The sequence below is a fragment of the Rattus rattus genome, chromosome 2 (assembly GCF_011064425.1).
Source record: "Rattus rattus isolate New Zealand chromosome 2, Rrattus_CSIRO_v1, whole genome shotgun sequence".
NCBI lineage: Eukaryota > Metazoa > Chordata > Mammalia > Rodentia > Muridae > Rattus > Rattus rattus.
Window position 1 is genome coordinate 150,440,627 of NC_046155.1, and position 25,329 is coordinate 150,465,955.

Here is a 25,329-nt window from a genome sequence, read left to right on the forward strand (position 1 = left end):
TTGGTGGCCTCTGCATGGTCATGATCACCTGCGATGTCAGAAAATCATCACAGTGTTTTTTTTTTTTTTTTTAATGTAGTTTCAATGTCTTTTGTTTTCCTTTTGAGCCAAGGGATTGCCCCAGGCTCCTCCTCAGAAGCAGCTGGCAGCTGGAAAGCCCCACACCTCCGCCCTTTCCCAGCGATTACAGCTGGCTCTGGAACCGGCCGCCCCGTGCGCACCTGTCCTGCGGTGCTCTTGTAGCACAGGCTTGCCCTGACCTGCCTTGAGAGCGCTGCAAAGAGCCTTTGTTTCAGGCCCAGACGGCGGGTGCCTAGGGGCAGTGGCTACAGCGATCGTCCACAGAGGTGATGCTGGTCTGAGTGGCCTGCTGGTCCATGGCTTCTCTTTGTGCCCTCGAAGCTCAGCCCTGTCTCTGCTCTTGGAGATGTGCCAGTGTCTGCCAGTTTAAGCCTGCCCTGCCCTGGGGTGATGTTTAAGATATGCCCTGCCCACAGTCCTTCCAAACTCCACCTGTCATATCTGGCAGCCTGTTCTGGGAGAGGGGTGGGTGTGGGGGCGTGCTTTCTGAGAATACCTGGACTTCGTTCTTCCAGGCCCCGAGTCCATCCTTCCTTGTGGTGGAGAATCAGTGGTCGAGAATGGGGTGCACTCCATTGAGGGCTGGGCACACTGGGTACTTTTTGGGTACCTAGCTCTGCAAGTCGACTATGACTAACAAGAGCTGTTTCTGGAAATACAGTGCCTAGTGCAGCTTTAAAAAAAATAGACGGATGTGCCCTGCTAGGATAGCCTGGGTGCCTACCCAGAGATAGGGTAGAGTCTCCGGCTTTTCCAGGATGAACAAGCACTTACCAGAGATGTCACTCATAATCTCTCCTTGTGTGTGGTGTGTCCATGTGTGTGTGCATGGGCGTGTCCAAAATGCACTGTGCGGGAGCCTCTCATTACTGAACCTGGCTAACCGTCTGGTTTACCTCCAGTCACCAACCTCTGTCTTCCTCAACTCCGAGTCCTAGGTATATTGGCAAAGCTTGAGATACCATGACCAGTGGGGCCCAGCTCAGGTCTTCACGCTCGCACAAAGAGCGCTTTACCCACTGAACCATCATCTCCCAGCCCCATTCAGCTTTCAGCCAGTTTCTCCATCAGTGAACCAGGAGTCCCGTAAACTCTGTCTTCTGCCATGAGAACCGGAGCCAACCCAGACAAACCCACCAGAGCACAGTTAGCATTTGTTTAGTAACTACTTACTGTGAAGACGTCATGCCTTCCAAGTGGTGGGAGAACAAATGAATCAGAAAGGCAGACAAGAGGCAGCTGCTAGGTGGCCAGAGTTCACCTCCAGGCCTAAGGGAGGAGGCAAGACTGCATGACTCTGTGAAAGTCCCTGCAGATGCTCTCCTGGGAGGACAGAGGCCTGCGCCATTCCTAGACACTAAGAGGAACATCTTCTGCCACCTCCTGGTCAGCACAGGAATAGCAGAAGAGTCTATCCTGCCCACTGAATTCGTGTCTAACACTCAACACTGTAGTTTCCAGCAACGTACACCAAGTCCACAAAGGTGAGACCTATAGCTAGGGCAGGGCAATCTTCTAAGGATTTTTCTTTAAGTTCTGAGATTAAGGCTGGCTAAGCTACTCCTGAGACTCATGGGACAGGTAACCAGACTGCCCAAGGTCAGGCTTGGCAAAAGGAGAATCACAATCCTTTTTTGACACATTCCACACAGAGTCACGATACGGATGCAGAAGCCGTGGATGCCGCCCACCTCCAACATGGAGGAGACAACAGTTCAGAAACACAGCCAGATGATCCAAGCTTTCATCACTTTGCAAAGACGAGGCATAAGCCCATGCAGAACCCATGAGGTCCGCTAACTTACCTATTGCATCTGTGGACTCCGGCTTCCTGCTCCCTCAGCCCCACCCCGGCTTCAGGGCCAACGCTCCCCTACATCTTTTCAGAACACACTCCTGCTATGCTAGGAGGAGCAACTGGACTGCCCCAACTGCACTACCTGTTCCGGGAAGACTGGAGGCAGGTGCAGCCTAATGAGCTGGGAAGATGCCTGGCCTATGGCAGCTTCGAAGCTGGCAGCTGCCTGTGTTTACAAACAGGGGGAGGGGGAGGAAGGGGAGAGAGCAAGGAGAAGGGGAGAGAAGGAGAGAGAGAGAGAGAGAGAGAGAGAGAGAGAGAGAGAGAGAGAGAGAGAGAGAGAGAAGATTCCAGGTGGAAATGTTGCCTGAGGAGGCAGGTAATTGTGGCCAGCGGGGCTCCAAACTATTATCCCATCTAACAACACTCCACTAGCAGACACTATTGATGCTAATTAGCCACCAAATCCAAGTTAATTAAAAGCTAATCGGGAGGCTAAAAGGTGGTAGCGTGTTCACGAACCTCACTCACTCTCTGTCTTTAAGAGCAAGGTGAGGTGTCGCCACTAAGGACTAAGTGGTTCCCTAGGGCGCTGGATGGTTGAACTTGGTTCTGTGGTTGAATATTTTCTTCCCCACAGATAATGGCTGGTTGGTAACCTCCTGCTGCGCCACAGGGCTGGGGATCGGTGTTGTTCAAGCAGGAACTTCTCTAACTGGAGCGGCATGCTCCCTTTCTCTCCCCCACCCCACCCCCACCCTCCGTGGCATGCCGATGTGTCATGCACTCAGGGCTGCGTTCTTAGGTGACCTGAGAGCTGTGAGAAAGTATCCTCTACTGTGCCTGTAAGGGCACCCGACCAGGACAGCCTACCCGCACCCTTGGAGCAATTCATTGTTGGGTAACAGGTGGGCCTTAACAGGTGGGCATCGCCAATGACGCAAAGGCGCGGGCCCTGACTCACCTTCTGCAGACAGCCCCTGGGTGTTGATCCCCTTAGCTGCCAGGAAATTCAAGCAGGCATCTATGTTTTCAATCTAGAGGGGAAAAACACAAGACATGTTTAATAACCATTCAGCTATCTCCAGACGCACTCACGAGGAACCAACAAGCAGGCAGAACGCACTCGGAACGACCAATAAGGTAGACGGAGCAAGGTGAGGACTCTCAAAGAGCTGTCTGTGCTTGCACAGGAAGCAGTTACGTAATATCCTAACCTCACGGTGCCAGAAGTCGAGGCCCTGGATTGCTTGCGGATGCCAAAAATAACCAGGGTGGAATGAGATCTCTCATCCTGATCAATGTCACCACAGTGTGATCCTCAAAACTGCAGCGGTTGCCGGTAACACGGAGGTGGAGATGAAATTGGTAGACCTACCCATCCTCCCATTGCTGGGGGGGGGGGTAATTTCCAGTCACTAAAGAAGCAGGCAGTCAAATGTCCAAAGGGTGAGTGGCAGTTTCAGCAGGAACCGGAGGTTTACCCACAAAATGACCTCTGGGATGTCACTGTCCTTTGCCCTCTCTGTGACAAGGATAGAGCCACCAGCCGGAGACTGGGAGCCTGCCCATGTTTGCTAGTGTTGACACCAAGGCCAAGGGCAAATCGATGTCAGGCCCTGAACAAAAAGCAATTAGGTCATTCCCAAAGGTCTGATTTGACTTCAGCTGTCAGGCCTAATTACTTTTTTGTTTTAAAGGAGAATATCCCGGCTTGATGAACGCCTCTGGTGACCGAAAGTAAAAGAAACCGCTTTTGACTGGGTAGAGCAATCTTTGGAGTTCATAGAATCTGTGCTACACAATTAATGATTCCACTGCTCCCATCCGCAACTAATTCCTGCAATGGGATCTCCCAGACGCATCAATGTTTATATGCACTCAAACCCAGTATTTACTTCGAGGAGTTTGTTCTAAACTAACAGAGGACTGTTTCACAATGGACATACTGTCCTTCTCCCCACTCTCAGGCCACATCTTGACAGTTCCCCACGGCCACAGCTGGTGAGAAGTGTTTTAGTTTAATAGCTCTGAGCATAGCCTGGCTCTGTGTTGGTCTTCACGAATCTGATTCACCCTTCATTCTATCACTGACTTCCCGCTTTCGCCCTCTCCACTCCAGTCTAGATCTGCGTCTACCTCCTGAGGTCTCAGATTCCAGGAGTGTATTAAAACATCTGACAAATTCCATGCTTTTGTCGTGGTCTCACAGTGATGACAGTGGCCCTCGGAGGGGTGGTGGCTCCCAGTGTTTAACTCATTAAAGTGACCACGGGACACCTGACTGAAACTATGCCATCTTAGAAGAGCCCACACAGCCCCAGGAGCAGTGTCTCTCTCCAGGCACCCTCCCCCTTTTATTATTTTGTTATGTACATCAGTACACTGTAGCTGTCTTCAGACACAACAGAAGAGGGCACTGGATCCCATTACAGATGACTGTGAGTCACCATGTGGTTGCTGGGAACTGAACTCAGGACCTCTGGAAGAGCAGTCAGTGCTCTTAACCACTGAGCCATCTCCCCAGCACCCCCTTTTTAAACCCAGGTTCTTTCTCCTTCCAGCCCACTTTGAAGGTCCTCACCAAACTGTTGTATAGTCATGAGACCACTAAGTGCTAGCACCTTGGCGGGGAAAGGAAAGTGGGGAGAAAGGAAGAGATCAATCCTGTACCCTAGCACACGGTGTGTGGAAGGTAATGGGCTCCGTTTGTAAATACAGTAAGAGTTAGATTTCCAAATACTGTCGTATCCCATTACAAACAACATATTACTTGCTTGTAAGAGAAAATATTAGTCATAAAAGAAAATACTGACTGTGATGGTTCTGTTTCTGCAATGTATACATTAAAACACTTAATAGAAGTTCGTGGGCCCACAAAGAAGCACTGTTATATAGACAAATATATGTAATATGTACACACACACACACACACACACACACACTTAAAGAGAGGCTGTCATTATGTTGTCCAGTATAAACCTGAACCCCTCGAGCAAGCCTCCTGCCTCAGTCTTTAGATTAGCTGGCACCGCAGGCATGCACCACCGTTTTCAGTTCAAGCCACTGTCACTTTGAAACCACAATAAAAGTATGAAATTTATGGAGCATTATGATACATTTCTGTAATACAAGCATTCGGGGATGTGCAGGAGAATTTGAAACTGAAAGCCAGTCTGAGCTAAACGTTACCCTGTTTTGAAAGACAAGAACTGGAGAGACGGCAGAGTAGTTCAGAGCAATTGCTGGTCTTCCAGAGTTCAGTTCTCAGCACCCACATGGCAGATCACAACTGTTACCAACTGAAGTTCCAAGAGATCCGGTGCCCTCTTCTGGTTTTGGCAGATAGAAGGAACACATGCGGTACACATGCATACATTCAGGTCAACAATCATACATACAGAATACATCATAAAAACCAACAAAAATATCGTACACCCACATTCTCTCATGCCTGTTCTTTTCTATCTCATACTACTTTTTTTCCCCCGGAGCTGGGGACCGAATCCAGGGCTTTGCGCTTGCTAGGCAAGCGCTCTACCACTGAGCTAAATCCCCAACCCCTCATACTACTTCTTTAATAGAGTGTTTTATCTTGCATGTGGCTGAGGAGAGAAGCTTAGGTAATTCTATCCCCATGAGAAAAGGGAAAAGGAAAAAGCTGTCTATCACTGAAGTCCTGTTGATGCAAAAACTAAAAGTGGTACAGTTAACGTTTACCCTAGAAAGGGTCGTGTGAGAAGGCTAAATACTTTGGTACTAGAGTAACAATGTGAAACTACAGGAAAAAATGATGGGGTGGGGGAAGTGACAGAGAGAGACAGAGAGATTGGTTTAAGAAAAGCATTCTACAAACTCTCTTTTCAAGGATCAGGGAACACGGCTGGGTATCCATTACATCTACAGGACATTCAGTGCAGCACGTGGAAGGCTCCTCTGGCAAACCTGGCCTTACTACATTTTAATTCTGCCATCTGCTAGGATTCCTCACAGCATTTGGTTCTATGAGAAGTATGAATAAGTTATGAATGATTACAAGAAAGGCGTGCAGGCGTACTTTCTCCTTAGTTAATTTTCTTGAAGTTCTACCATCCTTTCATACAACTTCCCATGATCTCATTTAACATTCCTTCATGGGGTGGGGGCAGGAGAGGGGAGAAAAAGTAGACATTGCTGTAGGGGCAACACCTTGGGCTGTCATAGGGCAGGTGGGGGGAGGGGTGTCAACGGCCGTCTAGTAGGTAGACATCAATGACGGCTCCACTATGTGCACGGCTGGCCTCTCCTGACCACCATCCTTACTCTCTGGGAAGGACTGTCCAGTTGAACACTGACTGAGCTGAGGCAGAGACTCCTCAGGTTGGATGATTCATTCATGGCTTGGCTGTGCAGGTGTCAGGCACCGAGCTCCGTTCTTTGGATGCCATTGATTTTAGTCAGGACCACAGGATGGGGCAAAGTGAGGTGAGAAAGCTAAGGCCAGGCTTTTGAACAAGATCACCCAGGTCAGTGAGAGGGCTCGGGAAATGCACCCAGGAGGCCCTCCTTTCTTGCTTAAGGGCCTGTAGCCACACACTCTTCATCTTTGGGGTTCACGGAGCCATTCTATGCCCACTCCGATTCTCCCCAAAGCACACGAATCAGAGGAAGCGTCTGACACTTCATTCTTTCGGTGTACAGAAGGCATTAGGACACCGAGAAAACACAGGGACAACGACCAGAAGGCCGAACAGCACTCCCAGGAAAGGTTAGAACCTTGAAAGGGTTCCCAATGCCCTGAACTCTGCACTGGAGGAGTTAAAAAAAAAATTCCTCAAGTCACAAATGCACTCTTTAATCATGTTCTTCTGGGGCTGGAAATCACTCCTGACAAGGGGGCTGGGACCCTCACTCTTTTCATCTGCACCCCAGGAACACAGAGAGGCTGGGGAGCAGGAAGGGGTCAGGCCTGGATTCCAACCGCCCCCAGCTTCATTTGGAACGAGATCAGAAGCAGGGCCTGCTGCTTTGATCCTGGTCCTCTCGTGATTACAATGCACCTTAAGGTTTTCCTCCAGATATGGCACAGGTAAGCAAGCCAGCCCCCCTCCCCCCCCGCCCCACCGCCACCGTTAGGACTGGAAGCCACCACCCTGCCCCAAGCCACCCCAGTGCTCATTATGGCACCAAGATGCTCTTGTGCCCTCGCTAAAGAGGCTTCTGGCTCATGTGTGATCCAGATACCCAGTGTGAGCTGCGGATCCTGTTAACACTGGGAGGAAGGGGGGGGACTCCTAACAAGAAAAGTATGTAAATACGGCCAGACCTGTTCATTAGCACAGCGCGGCCAATATAAACCACTTTCCAAAATTAGCTAAGAGGAACACAAATCCGTGCGAAGTCTGACATTCCGGTATTGCCTCAGGGGCCTGGGGACGGGTGAGGAGGCTTTTGTAATTATGGCCACAGAGATGGGTCGAGAGCTCTGGGATTGGGTTGCTCCAGCGGGCAGCCGAGCAGAGAGGCCACTGCATGTGGCCTAGAGACCTGGAAACACAAGGTGACTATTGAAGGAGGGGGCAGGGAAAAGGAACAAATGCAGGCCATGATGCCCTTCCCCAGAATCCCATTGTTTGGAGCCTTCATTCACCCCCGAGCAGTCCTTCCTCACTGTCTGCCATCGCCTTGAACTGGAACAGGTTCTCCACGGTACCTGCACTTCAGACCTGCAGGGCAACCTTCACGGCGGTGTGTGTGTGTGTGTGTGTGTGTGTGTGTGTGTGTGTGTGTGTGTGTGTGTGTCAGACTTTGTCTCAGTACTCACAAGATCATTCCGTAGGCCAGAATGGCCTTTTATTTGACTACTCCATCAGGGGCACATCTGTAAGTTCAAGGCCAGCTTGGTCTACATAGCTAGTTCCAGGACAGCCTGGGATAGGTAGTGAGAAACGAACAGGAAAACTTTCAGTTGTGATCAAGGTTCGACTGGGTCTCGTGCTAACAAATATGCAAACCTCTGAGGCTGTTGTCTAGCTCCTCTGTGGCTTAGACACTGATCAAATACCATCTGTTGTAGCGGTTGCCATGACAACATCTTTCTCTGACTACCAGCATGGCTGAGTGCAAAGCACGTGAAAACGCTGAGTGAAAGGGAAGACGATGGACTCCACTGGAGCTCGGGGTGCCTGGCGGGATGGCTCCCTGGCTGTACCAAGTCCACACAGGCTTCACACTGTGCCCCTTGGTACGCTGCACTCTGCAAGAGGGCAAGGAGCTAATGCACTGAAATTGCACCAGGTCATAGCCAGATTTAAAAACAAACAAACAAACGAACAAAAAACCCCACAAGATGTCTAGACCCTAGGTTTGGATATGAAAGTTCATAATTTGCTTGTATGTGTGCACATGCATATGAGACAGACAGAGAGAGAGAGAGAGAGAGAGAGAGAGAGAGAGAGAGAGAGAGAGAGAGAGAGAGAGAGAGCGCTTTATTCCTTATGGTGCAATTTGCCATTAAAAACAGCCATCGCTGGGCTGTCAGGATGGCTCAGTGGGCAAAGGTCCCTCTGCCACTGAATCTCAGTGACTTGCGTTTCAGCTCTGAATCCCACAGTGGAAGGGAAGCTGTCTTCTCTACACGTGCACTGTGGCACAGGCTTCCCTGCGCTGGCACACATACAGTTCTTCCTGATGTGGCCCTGAGAGGGATACCTATACAACGGGTACTCAATGCTTGCTGACTGAAAGGATGAAGGGGAAAGTGTGTTAAGGCCTGAGGAAGGAACAGAGACGGGAAGAAGGAAAGCGTATACTTAGGTATATAAAGTGAAAAGAAAATAGCCATTTGCTTATTCACTCACGTATATGTAGAGAAACTACTGGGTACTGGGCAATGCGCTGCCAATGGTCATACAGCAGTGAAAAATAATACAACCTCTGACCTTGTAGGGCCTAGGAGTGTAACGTATATGAACAAACATTCACTGTGGTACACGTGTGAGGACGAGATGACAAACTGTCGTGGTAGTTACAGAGGAGGAGGAGGAGGAGGGAGAGGAGGAGGAGGAGGAAGATGAGGATGTGGGGAACATGACTCCTGGAAGAAGATCTAGCCACAGACAGTCTGGAAAAAATTCGCAAACAAGTGGCAACGTGCCAGTCCACAGACAGGGAAGTCTTATCGCCTTTGTTGGCCGATGTGGCCCCGACAGAGATCCCTACATAGTAGATAATTTATTACTTGCCGATTGAAAGAATGACAGGAGAAGTGTGTTAAGGCCTAAGGAAGAGGCAGAGGTGGGGAGGGAGGGAAGGCAGGACCTTCCCACCTCTTGGGGAAGCCTGCCCCATCATCAAGGCGACTGCGGCCACACTCTCCTCAGCAAGCCGGAGAATGGACTACTATGCATTGGGCACAGCCCCAGCCACAGCTTCCAGAAGAGACCAGGGATGATGGACCAGAAAAGAGACTTCTCGGGAAGGCACAGAAGGCTGCCTTCAACATCTGATCCCACGTGAAAGGAATGTGTCCTGTCTAAAGGTTACCGCTCCTCTGATAACCTGTCCTCATTTCTGTAGGGAGCAGAGGAAGAGCTGAACGTCTTGAGGAGGTGTGTATTGTTGACGTAGGAATGACCACGCTAAGGACTCAAGACCCCAGCCCCATGGGAAACTGGGAGAGCCATTTCCCATATGAGTCAGGCTTAGCAAGGCAAGGCCTTCCGTGAGTTCAGGAGCTCACTATGATCCATGAGTACCAACAGCCACTGCAGCTTTCTCCATCTGGATGTTTACAGCCGGAAACTGTTCAACCCCTTCCCTATATGCTGCATATGATAAAGCTTGGTACCACTTTATCAGTGTGCACGCACCCCCCTCTGGACCCCTGTTTTCCCATACGCGCAAGCATGCGTGTCTGTCTTTTAAAACTGCATTCTTTCGCTAGTCAGGGTTCCCATGGACCCAAGACATGCAACACAAAGTACATGTCTGTGCCTGCTTACAAAACGGAAATAAATTAAAGAGAAGAAGAAGAGTATCAACTCAAACAAACAACAGTAAAATCAAAACAGAGAAACCCATATACACTCTGGGGACAGGTCCTCCTAAACATGGTCCCCTGGCCTTTCCTGCACATGCTAAGGGCACATGCCAGGTGCCTGCTCTGCCACCCTCACTTCTGTTCCCTCCCACCTCTGTCACTGTGACCCCAGAGAAGCTCAGACCGAGCTTTTATTTCAGAAGGAGACTTCTGAAAATGAGGGATCACGTGTCCATTCTCGATCTTTTCCTAGACAGTAAAATGTTGAGAGCATCTGGGCCTGACCTTCTGTAGATCAGCTGCTGCTTGCCTGGCTGGTCTGCTAATCCACTTTTTGGGATGGTTAATGGGTACAAAGCCATGGCCAGATGGGAGGGCTGAGTTCTGGTCTTCTACCACAAAGAAGGCTGACAAGAGTAAATAAACACTATTGTACAATTAGAATAGCTAGACGTGAGAACCAGAGAGCTGTCTCTCAAGGAAACATTCATGTTCAAGATGATGGATAGTTTGTAATCAAGATGATCAACGCACCATATATAAATTCTGAAACAGTGGGCTGTAGCTCAAAGATGTACAATTGGCTGTCACAAACTTAAAACCAAGTTACTAGCTCATTCCTGTTCTGGTTGTTGTTTTGTTTTCTTTCTTTTAAAGATCCTTTTTTAAAAAAGCTGATTAGGGCTGTGTGTGTGTGTGTGTGTGTGTGTGTGTGTGTGTGTGTGTGTGTGTGTGTACACATGTGTGCACAGAATGTGTTTGCACGTGGGCATCTATGCCACAGCATACATGGAGAGGTCCGAGGATGTTTTGTAGAGTCAGTTCTCTCCTTCCAACTTTAAGCGAATTCTGGGGCTCAGACCCATATCTCCTGTTTGCTTAGAAAGCACCCTTATCTCACTAGCCCTAGGTTTTTGAGACAAGGCCTCACTCTGTTGTCCAGGTTGGCCTCAAACTCACAGCAATTTTATTTTCTCCAGCGTTGAATTATAGGCATAAACCACCATGCCCAGTCAATTTATTAACCTAAAAGAAAAGAAGTCAACCTAAGCTCTACACCGAGGCCCTGGCCACTGTCATCAGCTGTCACAGCTGCTTTAGAGCATCACAGGGTTTATCTATGGACGTGGGCTTGAGGCTGGTAAGCGTGAGAAAGTAGGAGCAGGGCTGGGTGTGGCCCCCGCTCCACGTCTGTCTGCTTTTCTTCTGGCTCAGTTGCCTTGCCCAGCTCCTTCCTGAGATTTGGCGACATGATCTACCACACCACTTACAATACTTATAACTTTAGCTTTCCAACATGCTGTCAAGAATTCCTTTAAGGGGGGCAGTGAAGGACTTTATAGGAGTTTCTCTGATGTTTCAGCAAATGGGCAAGTCCACATGGGTACAAAAAAATTCTAGAGGGGGAAAAATTGAAACCAAGCATCTCAGATTCCTCCAGTGACTATCTTTTTCCATTGTGTCTCCAACAGCCTAGACTACTTCATTTTCCTAGGGTTTTCCAACTCTCCAGATTTCCCCTTGAAACGGAACAAGCCTGACAAAGGTGCTAAAGCCAGAGAGGATCTCCAGAGCTGAGCTCTGTCCCCTTTCATAGATGGTGGCACTGTAAGCAGAGGCAAGCCATTAGTGACAAGGGCCTTGAACATCAGTCTTCCTTCCTTCTGTTCCAATTGCTTCCCTGTTCTCGTTAGCTTTTCTGTTGCTGTGACTCAACACTAGCCAAGGGTAACTTGGGGAAGAAGGGATTTATTTAGCTTACAGGTTAACAGTCCATCATGAAGGGCTAGATGCTAACACAGGAGCTCAAGTTGGGAACTGAGGCTGCAAGCTTCATTCAGTGCATGGATGCTTCCTCTGGCTGGCTCAGCTGATTCTCTTATCCATCCCAGGTCCACTTGCTAAGAAATAGCACCACCCACAGTGGGCTGGGCTCTCACACCATCACTTAGCAGTTAAAAAAAAATGCCTCACAGGCAGAGGCCACAGGCCAGTGTAGTCTATTTAATCTTTCAGGTTCCCTTTCTCTAGGTTTGTGTCAAGTTGACAGTTGAAGCAAACTATAGAGTTCCCAAAAGGCAAGAACTCCAAGTGAGGAACAGCAGACAAACAGAAAAGTGACAAGGGCCAAGGGGCCGCCCTGGAGAGCCAAACAGGAGACAGGGAGGGGTCCTCAAAGGCACAGACTGTCAGTTGTTGAGGCAAGCAAGTCCCTGGGGATCAAAGACACAGCAGGGGCAGTGGTAGACTAAAGTGCCAATTAAGTCAATGATGGGCATCATATACAATGTGAACAGATGCCATTGTTTGGATCTGAAATGTACTAAAGACTTCACACTCCCAACCTGGCGCTATTAGCAGGAGGACCTCCATGGTCAGGTGGCCTAGTGGGTGGTCTCGTCATTGGCGGGATGATCTTAAAGGACCACACAGTGCTCTTTCCTGTATCTTTTCCACTTTCTGGTAGTCTTGACAGGAGGGGAGCTTTACTCTGAGCCTGTATTCCCTGCCATGCTGTGTTGCCACCGTGCTGTAGATCCAGAAGCCACAGGATGTATGAGAGGTGCAGTGAACCTCCAAACGAGGAGCCCAAATGAAACCGTGCTCTTTCTAAGCTGACCGCCTCAGGAATTTGTTACAGAAATGGCAAAGCTAACTCAGTAAAGCAAAGCAAATTTACACTAAAAAAAATAGGTATTTTGCAGAAATTTTAATTTTTACTCAGACAGAAGGAACAAACACAGGCAGAAATTTTAACTAGAAAAGCATGACTTCCAAATTCTTCCAAACGCAAGGAAGCACAGGACAGCTGGATGCTTGCAGGAGAATCTTGTCTGGGAAGTAACTAGGACTCAAAGGTCTCACACGCTCCTTTAAAAACACTAGCTAAACACCCACTCTCTTCCTGGCCCTAGCCTGCATGCAGGCAGCACAGTGACAGACAGAACAATATTGGTTATCCCTCAAGGAACAGCCAGCCTATTGGGCATGCTCTGGCTTCAAGTAAACAGCCACACCATAAACTCACAGACACGGCAGTGTTAACGTCCAACTTACACACTTAGAGCCAGTCAGAGACTCGTGCTCTTCTTGTATCTTTGTATGTTTATAATCCTACACCTCAGGCCACTGTGATGCCAAACAGAAGTCACACATAAGCTGAAGGGTTAGATTTGAATTATATACCATCGCTGATGGGTAGTCCCAGTATATAGTTGGGAAATTTGCAAGTCATATGCAAGATACCTCATACCAAGTAATTGGATCTGACTAGTACTTCTAAACTATGAGTAAGGCTGCATGCCATTTGGTCAGAAACTGTGAGAACAAGGATAATTTAAATAGCATTAATAATTGAAATAGTTCTTAACTCTGCTTACTGGAAAGCCGGCGTGTCAGAGACATGTGGTGGTCACTGAGTGAGGAAAATGTACTGGACATGGGAGATCTGCATTGCAGGATACCCATGAAGTCCCCAAGGCTACATGGTCGCCAGTGCACCTGTGCGGAAACAGTGACAGCACTTGGCTTCTCATAGAACGCTAATCTCTGTTTCTATTTATGCCTTTGTGCAAACATTCAGTTGAACCAAAGAAAACATCCATTTACTATCTTAAAAACGTTTGTCAAAAAACCAAAAATATGAATATTGACCATTTCCTGTGTTGTCAACCTACTTGTCAATGTACTAAGAAGATAGCACCCAATCACGCCCCATGTCCACTCCAAAGACTAGGACTAACTGCTGGATGATCATGAAAACAGTCTACTGTACACCAACTAAACGGAGCAAATGATAATCTGAAAATCAGAGCTGATTCCCCAAAAGTCCTTCTCAAAAGAGTTTACATAAGGAGAGTTACACAAAAAGACAGAGATCAGGGGATGGGAAGATAGCTCAGTTGCCAAAGGGTTTGCTTTGTAAGCATGAAGACCTGAGTTCGATCCCAGAGCTGTGTGTGGTTTGCCCTTGAAATCTGAGCACTGAAGAGGTAGTGACAAGGGACCCCTGGGGTGTGCCCATCAGCCAGCTCTATGGTCCAGAGGAAACTCCAATTCTCCAAACTCCAAAAGGCAGTCCAAATACCCAGAAATTAGTACAACCTGGACTACAGGGAGATTTCTTGTAACCAGAATAAAAGCCAGAATTTCTCAGGTTCCCTTCTACCAAAAGGAGTTATTCCCCTTACCTGGAAGGGGGACACATTGCTCCCTCAGTATCGCATTTCAAAGTCCGTGCTAGCACCCTAGCCCTTCTCAAAGCCTCCCTTACCTGAAACTCCCCTAGCTCACAGGATGTCCTCCCAGCTACCCATTCTCCTTATAACCCTACTGTGCTCACTACTCTCTCTCCTCTCTCTCTCTCTCTCTCTCTCTCTCTCTCCCTCTTTTCTCTCTCTCCTCCCTCTCTCAGTATGTAATCTCTCTCTATTCTCCCTCCCCTGATGTTTCCTTCCCTGATGTTCTCCCATTTCTCAGAAAGCCCTGCTCATGTCCATGTCCAGTCTGCAGGCCATGTTCAGTTTACTTCTTTTCCTCTTTGCTCTAGACTTTTCCAAATGCCTCTGGATGTTCTCATATTTTGACAATAAAAACCTTCTTCTTCTTCACCATACCATGGGATGGCCATGTCCTCAGATCATAAGAGACACTGTGTACGAAAACAAAGTGGAGAGCACCAGAAGAACAGCACCCAAGATAGTCCTGGCCTCCACACGTACAACATATACACAGAGAGACACATACACACGTGCGCACGCACATGCACACGCACAGACACACACACACACACACACACACACACACACACACACCAGTACATGTTCCCTGTGCCCCTATACACAAAAGCACCAGAGGAATAACACCCAAGATGGTCCTGACTTCCATATGTACACACACACACACACACACACACACACACACATACACATACATGCGTGCACACACACATACCTATACACACATACATGCGTGCACACACACATACACACATACACAGAAGAACTTCTACTTTCCTTATGCAATCACTTTCTCATGAAAGGCACTTCTCCAAGTTGTCCCATCATAGACTCCACTCACAGGTGAACCCTGATGACCTTGCATCACAAGCCAAGATGAGGCTCTTGCTTTTAGATTCCTCCAGGAGGAGGTAACACAGAGATGAGATTTTGGTTGGCTGTGCTACACAATCCAACTCTATGTTGCTGTCATAATGTCACTACGTCCACTCCAGCATGGGGAACTCTCTCATCTGAGAGAACGATTCGGAAGAAAATGTCAACTCACCTCAAGCATGTAGCCAATGGTAATCTCCACTCTAAGAAAGATGGAATGGTGGGCAGAGTTGAAGGATTTGAAGTGATCAGAGTTAGCATCTGGTCATCACGATCAGGGGCTGTCTCGTCTCTTGACAACCTTTGAGTGAGGTAGATAATCCTGCTATTGCCTCCCAGATGGGGAGACAGACACTGAGTGTGTCTCTCTAAACTGCGGCTGTTGAAGAGAAGTGTTCTGTAAACTGCACTTCCCTGTGCAAACGCAGGGTCAGAGCAATCGAACAGCAAGCGCTTCTCCAAGCTGGGCCCTGAGTCACTTTCTCTGTCTGTGTCTTGAGCAATGTGAGAAGGCAGCAGCCAGCAGGGCTCTCCCACCCAGGCCAAATCCAACCTGAACCCTGAAAGGATACTTCACAGGGGAATGTAGCTTCCTTCTAGAAGGCTCTCAAGTTCATTCACAGTATTTTAACCCTTCTAAAGCAGAAACATTTTAAATCCCTGAAAAAAAATGCATTAGCCCTTGTGGCAGTTAAATGAGAAATGTCCTACAGCAGGCTCATGCACACGAACACTGGGCTCCCAGTTAGTGTTGCTGATGGGGAGGTTATGGAGGGGGAGCCTTACTGTAGGAGGTATGTCATTGGGGGTGTGTTGTGGTTTGCCCTGAAGTTACTGTATTTTGATGCTAACTCCACTGCCCCAAGGACAGCTGCCTAGTCAAGGACTCAGAACTCAGGTGACTTCACCACAACCACCTCTCCATTGAATTTGTAAAGTACAGGTGAGGATAGAAGGAGGCCTGTCATTGGAGAAGGAAGAGGATGGGCAGGAGAGAAGTTTGAAGGAAGAGGAGGAGACTAGGACTAGAGAGGAGACAGGAGGGAGAGAGGGGAGAAGCCGTGGCAGGACAAGATGGCAGGTGATGTTAAGATTCTGCTCTGTGTATTTACAGGTTGTTATTAATATTCTCAAGAGATGGATGGTACTGGGCTTTGTATGTTTAAGTGGGCAATTATATCTTACCAATTGGGTCAAAGATTATTGTGTTGTGTGTTCTTTTATGTGAGGGTTTGAGTGTAGGAAAGTGTGCAGCTGGGATGTATTTCTGCCAAGATATCTAGCAGATATCTTGGGACACTGTGGTGAGGACCTAGCGGGTAAAAAGACCACTCTACCATTTTATTTTTATATTTTACAACAACAGGGGTGGACTTTGGGGTTTTGTAGCTTAGCCCCATTTCTTGTTCTCTTTGCTTCCTGTGTGGGCATGAAATGTGATCTCTCTGTCAGGCGAGCCTCCTGCCCCGTTGCCATGGCTTCCCCACCAAGCCCTCTCTTCCCATAGCTGTTGTGACTCAGGCCTTTTGTCACAGCAAAAGAAAATGAACCCATACAAATCAAAACGCTTCCCAAACAAGAATCTTTCAAACGCCCACAGGGCCAGGCACAGGATTCCTTAAGGTGTTCGCAATACTTGCAAGGATATAGGACTATAGGAGAGTCAGAATGTGTGCCAGGAGAAAAACAGGTAAGAAATAGGAGAGGCTGGGTGCCAGAGGACACGGAGAGCGCTGTAGCTCAGTACAGAACGCTGGCCTAGCACAGTGCTAGAGAAAATTAAGGTAGGTAGGGATGGTGGCAGTTGCACGTTCAGGCCATGCCTGCCCAGTTTTTGCCAGGAAGAGCTAACTCATTGTTATCCAATCATCTTTCTGCCAAAGCAGAAAAATCAACTTTTATCATTCTCACTTAACTGAGAACATCAGGAGGGTTCTGTTGTTGTTGTTGTTGTTGTGGTGGTGGTTGTTGTTGTTGTGTTGTTTAAAGCACTACTGACCCTGCCCCTGAGACTTGCGGGCCAGCATCCTCCACCTCTGCTCAAGTGAGCACAGGGGCTTGCAGTCCTCGTGTACACACACACGGGCTGCATACCTTCAAGTGCAAACAGGCATCCCTCGCTAAGTTCTGCTTCATGGAGATATAAAAAGAAAATTAAAAAAAATTTTTTAAAACCACACATACAGAAAGCTGCGCTTTGATGCGGGGCAAACATAAGAACTCCATGAGGACATGTGCAGGGAGGTGGGCCCCAGCACGGGGCCCAGATGGCTTTTATACAAACCATAATCCAAATGGTTATAAATCATCATCGGGTTTCTCATTCTGCTCAGGAAGGTCTGAGGCATGCTGCACACCCACCCCACTCCCACACCACCATCCTGGCATACGCCGAGTGTCTCGGCCTCACTGAGCACCAAGTTACCAGTGACCACTCCCGACACCTCAGGCCTGGCAGAGGTGTGAGAGGTACCCCCTTTAGATTCCCACTGAGCATTTACCAATTACCAGGGATAAGACTTCTGTGAAGCCGCTCACGTCTGGGGCTGGGGTGAAGGGGATACAGCGAGCCAAAAGAGAAGAAAACTTTCCATTTCTATTACAAAACCTTGTTACTATCATACAGTACAGGAGCCAGTCAGATGGATAAGCAGGTAGAGGTGACTACTGCCAGCCCTGGAAACCCTGACCTGAGTTTGATTCCTGGAATCTACCCAGTGAAAGGAAAGAACTGCCTTCTGAAAGTTTGTCCTCTGAGTCCATACATGCATCATGTTAAACACACACACACACACACACACACACACACACACACACATATATGCACACCCCACAAAAAGAAATAAATAAGCATGAAAGAAAAAAGAAAAACAAACGGCATGTAAAACTTGCTCAAGTGTCTTGTGAATTACAAGACAGACATGCATTAGGACCCCAGACTAGATCCACAGAGCAAATGAAGAGTACCAGAGACGAAGGGACTGGGACTGGTAGGAAATTCACTTCCGTGAGAATGCAGCCCAGACAGGTACAAGTCAGACGCCCTCAGCTTAGACCATATAATGTCCTTAAGGACTGTTCAAATGTGCCCTGAGTGAGCGCCAGAATAGGTACTGTGCTAGACCTCAGCAGACTTTTTGAAGATACTCTCAGCTTAAAACATTTTGAAGGGTTGGGGATTTAGCTCAGTGGTAGAGCACTTGCCTAGCAAGCGCAAGGCCCTGGGTTCGGTCCCAGCTCCGAAAAAAAGAAAAAAGAAAAAAAAATACATTTTGAACGCCTTGATGAATGGATACTGCACTTATGAGCATATTTGAGCAGGTACATCCCAAAGAATTTTCATTTTCTTAAAATATTTTTTTGAGACAGACTTGCTCTTTAGTCTGGCTTCCGACTCACGGCAATCCTCCCGCCTCCGCCTTCTGAGGTCCTGAGATGACACATATACGCCTCTATGCCCAGCTGAGGATTTTCCCTTGACTCTAAGACAACGCCGAGCAAGTGGGCTCTGAGACTGGCAGCTTGAGTATCTCGTGGGAGTTTGTAAAGGTGGCTCAACTCTCCCCCTCCTCCCGGACCCCTGGGGTTAAAAGCTGCAGCGTCAGGCCTAGAATATTCCATTTAGCAAGTTCACTGAAGTTTGGGAAACCTTGCTTAAGAGGCTTTGCCAAACCCAAATAGCTTGCTAACTTTGGTGTCTTTTCATATACCTACATGGTGTGAGCCTGGAGGGTGGCTTGTGGGTTCCAGACCAGACTGGCTAAATGATGAGCATTTGCCTCAAACAACAACAACAACAACAACAACAACAATAACAATAACAACAACAACTACCACCACCACCAAGTGAAACTGTAAAACTGTAAGAGAAGACAGAGACTGGGAGAATCCTTGGCCTAGAACGACTAGAAAACATCTTCAGGTACTTAAAAGAATTACACTTACTAAACTCTGACACACAGCCTTGCCTCTGCCTCCGAGGATCCCCCAGTGATCAGATAACTCTTAATGGTTTAAGTCTTCCCTCTGAGAAACAAGAGCTAAACACGGTTAACCTGGCTAGCCCAATGGAAAGACACGGAAGACGCACTACTTCCATGACAGGGCTTTGACCTTATTTACTAACACATAAAATATGACCAGTCTCTCATAAAAATGGCTTATCCACTGTGTCAATTACAAGACAAACATACATGAGTCGGGGAGCATGACCCACGCCTGGGTTTACATTTTCAGAAGCACTGTGTCCGTCATCATCGACTCTGGGGGGTTCAGATGGAATGGCGTTTCATGTCTGCCCAAGAGTCTGGGGTACCTGTGATGCTGGGGTTGGGAGTAGTAGGAGGAGAATGTAGGAGAAACGGACTATGGCTGCTCTGTAGACCTGCTTGGACTGTGCAGGCGTGGAGACCTCCTTCCTCATGCATGCAGTCAGTGGAGGCACCTCCCAGGAAAGTTGGCCCCGAAGGGAAGAAACTGGCTAGCTGGGGCCAGTATTAAGTAACACCAAAGGTCTGGGCAGAATTTCCCTTCCGATCCAGTAAGCCGCTGTGCTTGAATCCTAGAGTGTGTCAGTTCCCTGATGCTCCTATGAGCAATCGTCACAAACTTAACAGCTCTGAACAACCATGAACTTACATGGGTCAGAAGTCCTGTGTTGGCCTCAGAGAGCTAAATTCACGCTGCTTCAGAGCTGGGTCCATTTGAGCAGCATCTACAGCAGGATCGTTTTCTGAGCACCCCTGCATTGCATGGCTCCTGGCCCCTTCCTCTGCCCCCAAAGCTGGCAGGATAGTGCCCACCAGGCTCTATTATTCCTGCCCCTGAAAGGATTCTTGTGCCCACCCCAGGCCGGCCCAGATAACCATTCCAGGTTACAATTCTTCGCTTGCAAAACAACATGTGCACCAGTCATGAAGATCAGGGTGCCACATAGATGTGGGTTCCTCACTCACTCAAACTCACTGGGCACCTACTTTCTGACCACGAGGAAACTCCTTGATGCACAGATCAACAGTCATGGGTGGCATGCAGTGAGAATGCCCACCAGATGCACACTTGATTTGAGCCCGTTTCACTGACTCCTCTCTCCCTTCATTGCTTGCCTAGGGACAGCTTCCATAACCCCCTTTAATAACAGAGAAGCTGCCCCAGAGAGAACTGGGCTCTGCCCAGGTCACACGCCCCATTCCAGTCCATGCTCGTCTTTCTTCACCCGGACTCTTCCCCACCCTGAGCCTCTGTTTATGCCTCTCTGTAAGGGATGGCAGGACACTGTGATTTCCACCCTTCAGTGTTGCAGACAGCTCTTGTCCTTCTTAGACCACTGTCCAAATACAGTGACTGATAATAATAATAATAAAGGCATTGGCTAGAGCCAGGTTTTCAGCGTAAGAGCCTCAGGGTGCCATTCATCAGAGCTGGGTGACCTCACACAAGTTCCTTAACTGCTGTCTGCCTCAGTCTCCTTCACTATGAAACGGAACTAATCATGTCTGCCTCCCTAGCATATACAGAGACCAAGTCAGTTAATACAGAGCGTCTGTCTATGATAATATTCAGCACACAGTGGGCACACGTTGGGTTTCCTGTACACTACTTTATGAAAACAGTTGAAGAATACTAGGAACAACAGCTCTGAGGAGGGAGGGAAGAATGCTCTACCGTGACCCTCCACCCTGCAGAGCCCAGCATCCTGATTCTTCATTAAACTTAATAGAATGAGTAAAATACACAATTTTTTTTCTGGAGCTGAGGACCGAACCCAGGGCCTTGCGCTTGCTAGGCAAGCACTCTACCACTGAGATAAATCCCCAACCTTAAAATACACATCTTATCCCTGTTGTCAGGAGACTAAAATGAACCACAGCATCCGAAGCACTCGGAAGGAGGCTCGTCTCAGAACACTGGCTTGTCATCCTTGGCATCTCGGTATTTACTCTCTGGTAGCATTCAAAGGGGACGCCTCAGCACGCGTACTTCAAACAACAACCAAAGAGCACTGAAAACTAGACATGGGGCCTAGCAAGTGGCATTTCCCAGTCAAGTCCTCTAGGTCAGTCCAGGAAGAATTAAGGCAAGGAAAGAGGTTTATTAACAGTGCTACATTTCCCTGAACTCCCGAGAACAGCAACAATATGTATCAAGGAGTAAGACCTGGACTCACGCATCCTTCCTCATACACCCTGAGGTGTCCAGTAGCGGAGCTAATGGGGACAGTGAAAGGATCCTGAAGGCCCTTCTAGTGTATTCTTGAGAGTGACACTAGTAATGGAGAGCCACTAGTAGTTTTCAATAGACCTGAGTTCAGTTCCAAGCACCCAAGTCATATAGCTCACAGCTACAAGAACCTTAACAAAAAAATAAAATAAAATAAGCCAGAGGCCTGAGGAAGAGAGGCAGAAGTGAAGACCGCCATCACCTTTAAACATAAAGGTCAAACCCAACCGGGATGGTGGAGTGGCCACTGGGTGGGAAGCCGTGGGTGCTTCCTGCTGCTTCCTATTTGGCTATAAACTCCAAGTGGCCTCTGAGCGTTCCCTCATTCCTTCTTGGTTCTGTAACATTTGTGTGCCCTTAGGGCCACGTAAAAATAGACCCAGAAGCCTCAATGCCGAGGCTTCTCAGCTGCCCAAGGATCTCAGGCACTCCTAAGGCATGCGGCCGACTTGCTGGCAGCTGCTGTTAGGGTTCCCGGTCACTGCGCCTAGAAATTTGATCTGGTTGCAGATGTCCCTCTCCTGGCTCTGTGGAGAATGAGGCTGAGCGACCTGGCGCCCAGAGGCATCTCAGCTAAGGGGCCACCTGCCCATGGCAGCACGGGAGTGCTCTCTCAGTGATAGGTTACCTCAGGCCTTTCCCGGGGAAACACTCAGACCCCTCCCTTCCTGCTAACTCCTGGCAAAGCCAGATGCTCCAGTCTCCAAGGTCAATACACAAGGACTAGTGAGGAGGAAGGCACTTTTTTTTTTAAATTGTGTTTCTCCTGCATTATGTCAGTGAAGACCCCCAAACGCTTCCTCCTCCTAGGTGAATAACCCGTTCCCAATCCTTAGTTTTCTTATGCAAATGTAGATTTAGAAAGATCATTCCTGGGGTTGGGGATTTAGCTCAGTGGTAGAGCGCTTGCCTAGGAAGCGCAAGGCCCTGGGTTCGGTCCCCAGCTCCGAAAAAAAAGAACCAAAAAAAAAAAAAAAAAAAAAAAAAAGAAAGATCATTCCTCCATCTTAAAGTGGTGGTGAACCCTAATAATTGTCAGCTTACTGGGATTTAGCATCACCAAGGAAACAAGGGCATCTCTGTGTGGGAGCGTCTACAGTGGTTTGAATGATGTAAGACTCACCTTGACAGGGTGGTGCTGTGACATGAGCTGGGGTCCCAGACTGAATAAAAAGGAGGTGGAGAGTTGAGCGCTAGCATTCGTCTCTCTCTGCTTCCTGAACTCAGGAACGTGAGCGGCTGCCTGGAGCTCCTGCCTCTGCACCTTCCCCACCATGATGGCCTGGACCTTCAAACTGCAAGTCAGAAAAGTCCCCCTTCCTAGTTGCTTTTCTCAGGTATGTGTCATCGAAAGGAGGAAAGCGACCAATGCAACCGTGCCGAGAACTGCGCACGACAAAGTGAGCTCCTGGCACGTGGCATCAGGAAATCTGATGGTTGATCAGCGAGGTCTTTCTCTCTCTCACGTTTCCAGAGAAGGAAGTCATTTCTAAAACTAAGCGGATTATCAGGGCCACCCTGTTAAAAAGGAACTGGTCCAGGGGTGGCCGATGGATGAGGCTGGACACTCTGCTGGATGTGCTTCTGTGACAGCTTGTCTACTTGGACGCTCACCTGCAGATCTAACCACACTGAGCGGTAACCACGCCCAGCACACAGAGCATCTTGTGGAAACACAGAGCAGGGCTTTGAAGCAGGGATGGTAACAGGACATGGCTCTCAGAGCTTCAGCAATATACCCCAGGATACAGCTGGTGACCTCAAGATGCATAAGCGTCGCAGCCTCAGGAGTCAGAAGGCAAAAGAAGCCCTGATCCAGTCAGAGTGGAGGAGGAGAGGCAGAGCAGGCACCCACTGCCTTGGCCTGGTACTGCCTTTCCCCTCTTTCGGTTTCATCACTGTGTCACCCCAGGTGCTGACCCTGGGAAAGGTTGGCCAGGGCAAGCCTGCCCTGAGCTGCCCACTCCTCTGGTAGCAGCAAGCTCAGCCTTACGACTTGTGAATGGAGGCTCTGCACAGACCACCGTGGTGGGGGCTTTTTCCCTTGGAAGTTTATAAAGTCCTGCCATCCCCTTGTCTGTACTCAAGTGCAGACTATGACTTGGGAACCTGGATATTATTAGCATATTCTACAGGGCAGGGTCAGGAGCAGGGGAATGCTCTGAGAAGGGAGGGGTGTTGGGTTAGCCTGAGGTTTCTGGAGCCCTAAGGGACACTGGACAACAGCTGGGAGCAACAATCTGCTAACCTGTATGCAAAACCTGGGATGTTACCACTTGAGAGAGGGAGAGATTGGCGGTTTTCCTCTAATTTCTCAAGTGTTCTCCATCCTTAAAGAGATGAACCACTAAATGATGGCATCAGCATCAGCATCAGCATCATCACCATGGAAACCACCAATGATGCAAGGGGAAGGAGGGAACAAGCTCTCCTGAAGGCTGTAAAGAGTGGACTAAGGGTGTTTACCCACCACTCTAACAGCACCTGCAGCAAACACTGTCCACCTAAGTGTATTTGCCATTTTAATTATTATCAACTACTGTAGTTAGAATTCTGGTTTCCGTTTTTTTTTTTAAAAAAAAAACACAGAAATATTATGGGAATATGTTTTTGTTTTAATCCCAGGTGTAGGATACGGGGCTGCTTCAGTTTGCCCACAGCAGGAGACTATGATTTGCCTCGTGCTCTAGCAGGGGTGTGGGGTTGCCAGCTGCAGATAGTCTATGCGAGTGTGTGACGGTTGGGACTCTGGGAACTTTCCAGAGGCTATATAAGTGCTCGGGCCCCAATAGAAGGGGCCGATGGGCCGGATGGTGGTTAGGCGCTGCCGGTTGTGGTTTGTCAAGTAGTCGGTCGTGTGCGAAGAGACGAAAAGAAGAAATTCGATATCCTGATGGCAAAGTTTAAACTTGCTCCAAGGAATCTGACACCCCTAATCAGCAGGAGGTGGTCTAATGAGAGACGCCCCTTTCCCCTCTGCCCTTTTCTCTCTCCTACCCAGGTTAGGGGGTTGAAATGGTGGAAGAAGAGTGGAGAAGGCGAAAGAAAGAGGAACCCACAAAGTAGCCAAAAATCAAGCTACAAAGTATCACTGCTGTTTTCATTGCCGCATTAGTTCACACACACACACACACACACACACACACACACACACACACGCACACACGCACACACACACACACACACGCAATTTATGTGAGTTATTATCATTCCCACTTCATAGGACAGGAAACTCAAGGCTTCAAAGATTAAACAATTAGTTCCAGGCCTCAGAGCTGAAGCAAGGAGCTTGCAAACCCAGGCAGCCTTCAGTCTAGATGTCCCAGAGGAAAAGAAAAGATTCCCAGAGAGACCAGTAGGCTGCTGGAATGGAGGCCTAGCTGAAGGGAATAGCAGGTCTGAGTTCCCTTTCTAAGAGGGCCAGCTCTATGCCTCCCGTAAAGGACGACAGAAAGCCAAGTTGCTTAAAATAATGATTAAAAGAGAAAACCACTGCCTGCCACTGGCTAGTCCAAGGCTCTCTACAGGGAACAAAGCCTTTGAGGTCTCATGGGGCATTGAGTTCTAGGTGACAAGGAGAGACCCAGTGGCCGCTCAGCGCCCTCTGGCTGAGCTCCAAGCAATGTTTTCCCTTCCAAACTAACACTCAATTCTGCTGAACAAAATCATTTGAAAACCAAAGAGATGACCCCTTGGTTGCCAGGGCAACATCACACAGACAAAATATTTCTACCAGCTTTGACGCACACACAAACTTACCAAAGGGTCAGTGGGATATGTTTGTGGTAGGAGGGTAGGGAATGGGGAGGGGTGGGGAACGATACTTCTCGAGCTCTAGGTCCAAGGATTTGACCCTAAAAGATTCAAAGTCAGAGAGAAATAGGCTAAACAGACATCCTAAGAACAAGATGAGAAAGGACTGAAAGAGCTTGAAGGGGTTCGAGATCCCATATGAACAACAATGCCAACCAACCATAGCTTCCAGGGACTAAGCCACTACCCAAAGACTATACATGGACTGACCCTGGGCTCCAACCTCATAGGTAGCAATGAATGGCCTAGTAAGAGCACCAGTGGAAGGGGAAGCCCTTGGTCCT

At 48.4% G+C, this 25,329-nt stretch overlaps 1 protein-coding gene across 3 annotated transcripts in view; it reads right to left on the bottom strand.

The window, feature by feature from the left end:
- Nav2 (neuron navigator 2) overlaps positions 1-25,329 on the bottom strand; it is a 368,060-nt gene that overhangs the window by 207,348 nt on the left and 135,383 nt on the right. For all 3 annotated transcript variants that reach the window (XM_032893546.1, XM_032893545.1, XM_032893544.1), the window contains exon 4: positions 2,844-2,916. In XM_032893546.1, coding sequence (XP_032749437.1) covers positions 2,844-2,916 — 73 coding nt within the window. The remainder of the gene's footprint in view (positions 1-2,843; positions 2,917-25,329) is intronic.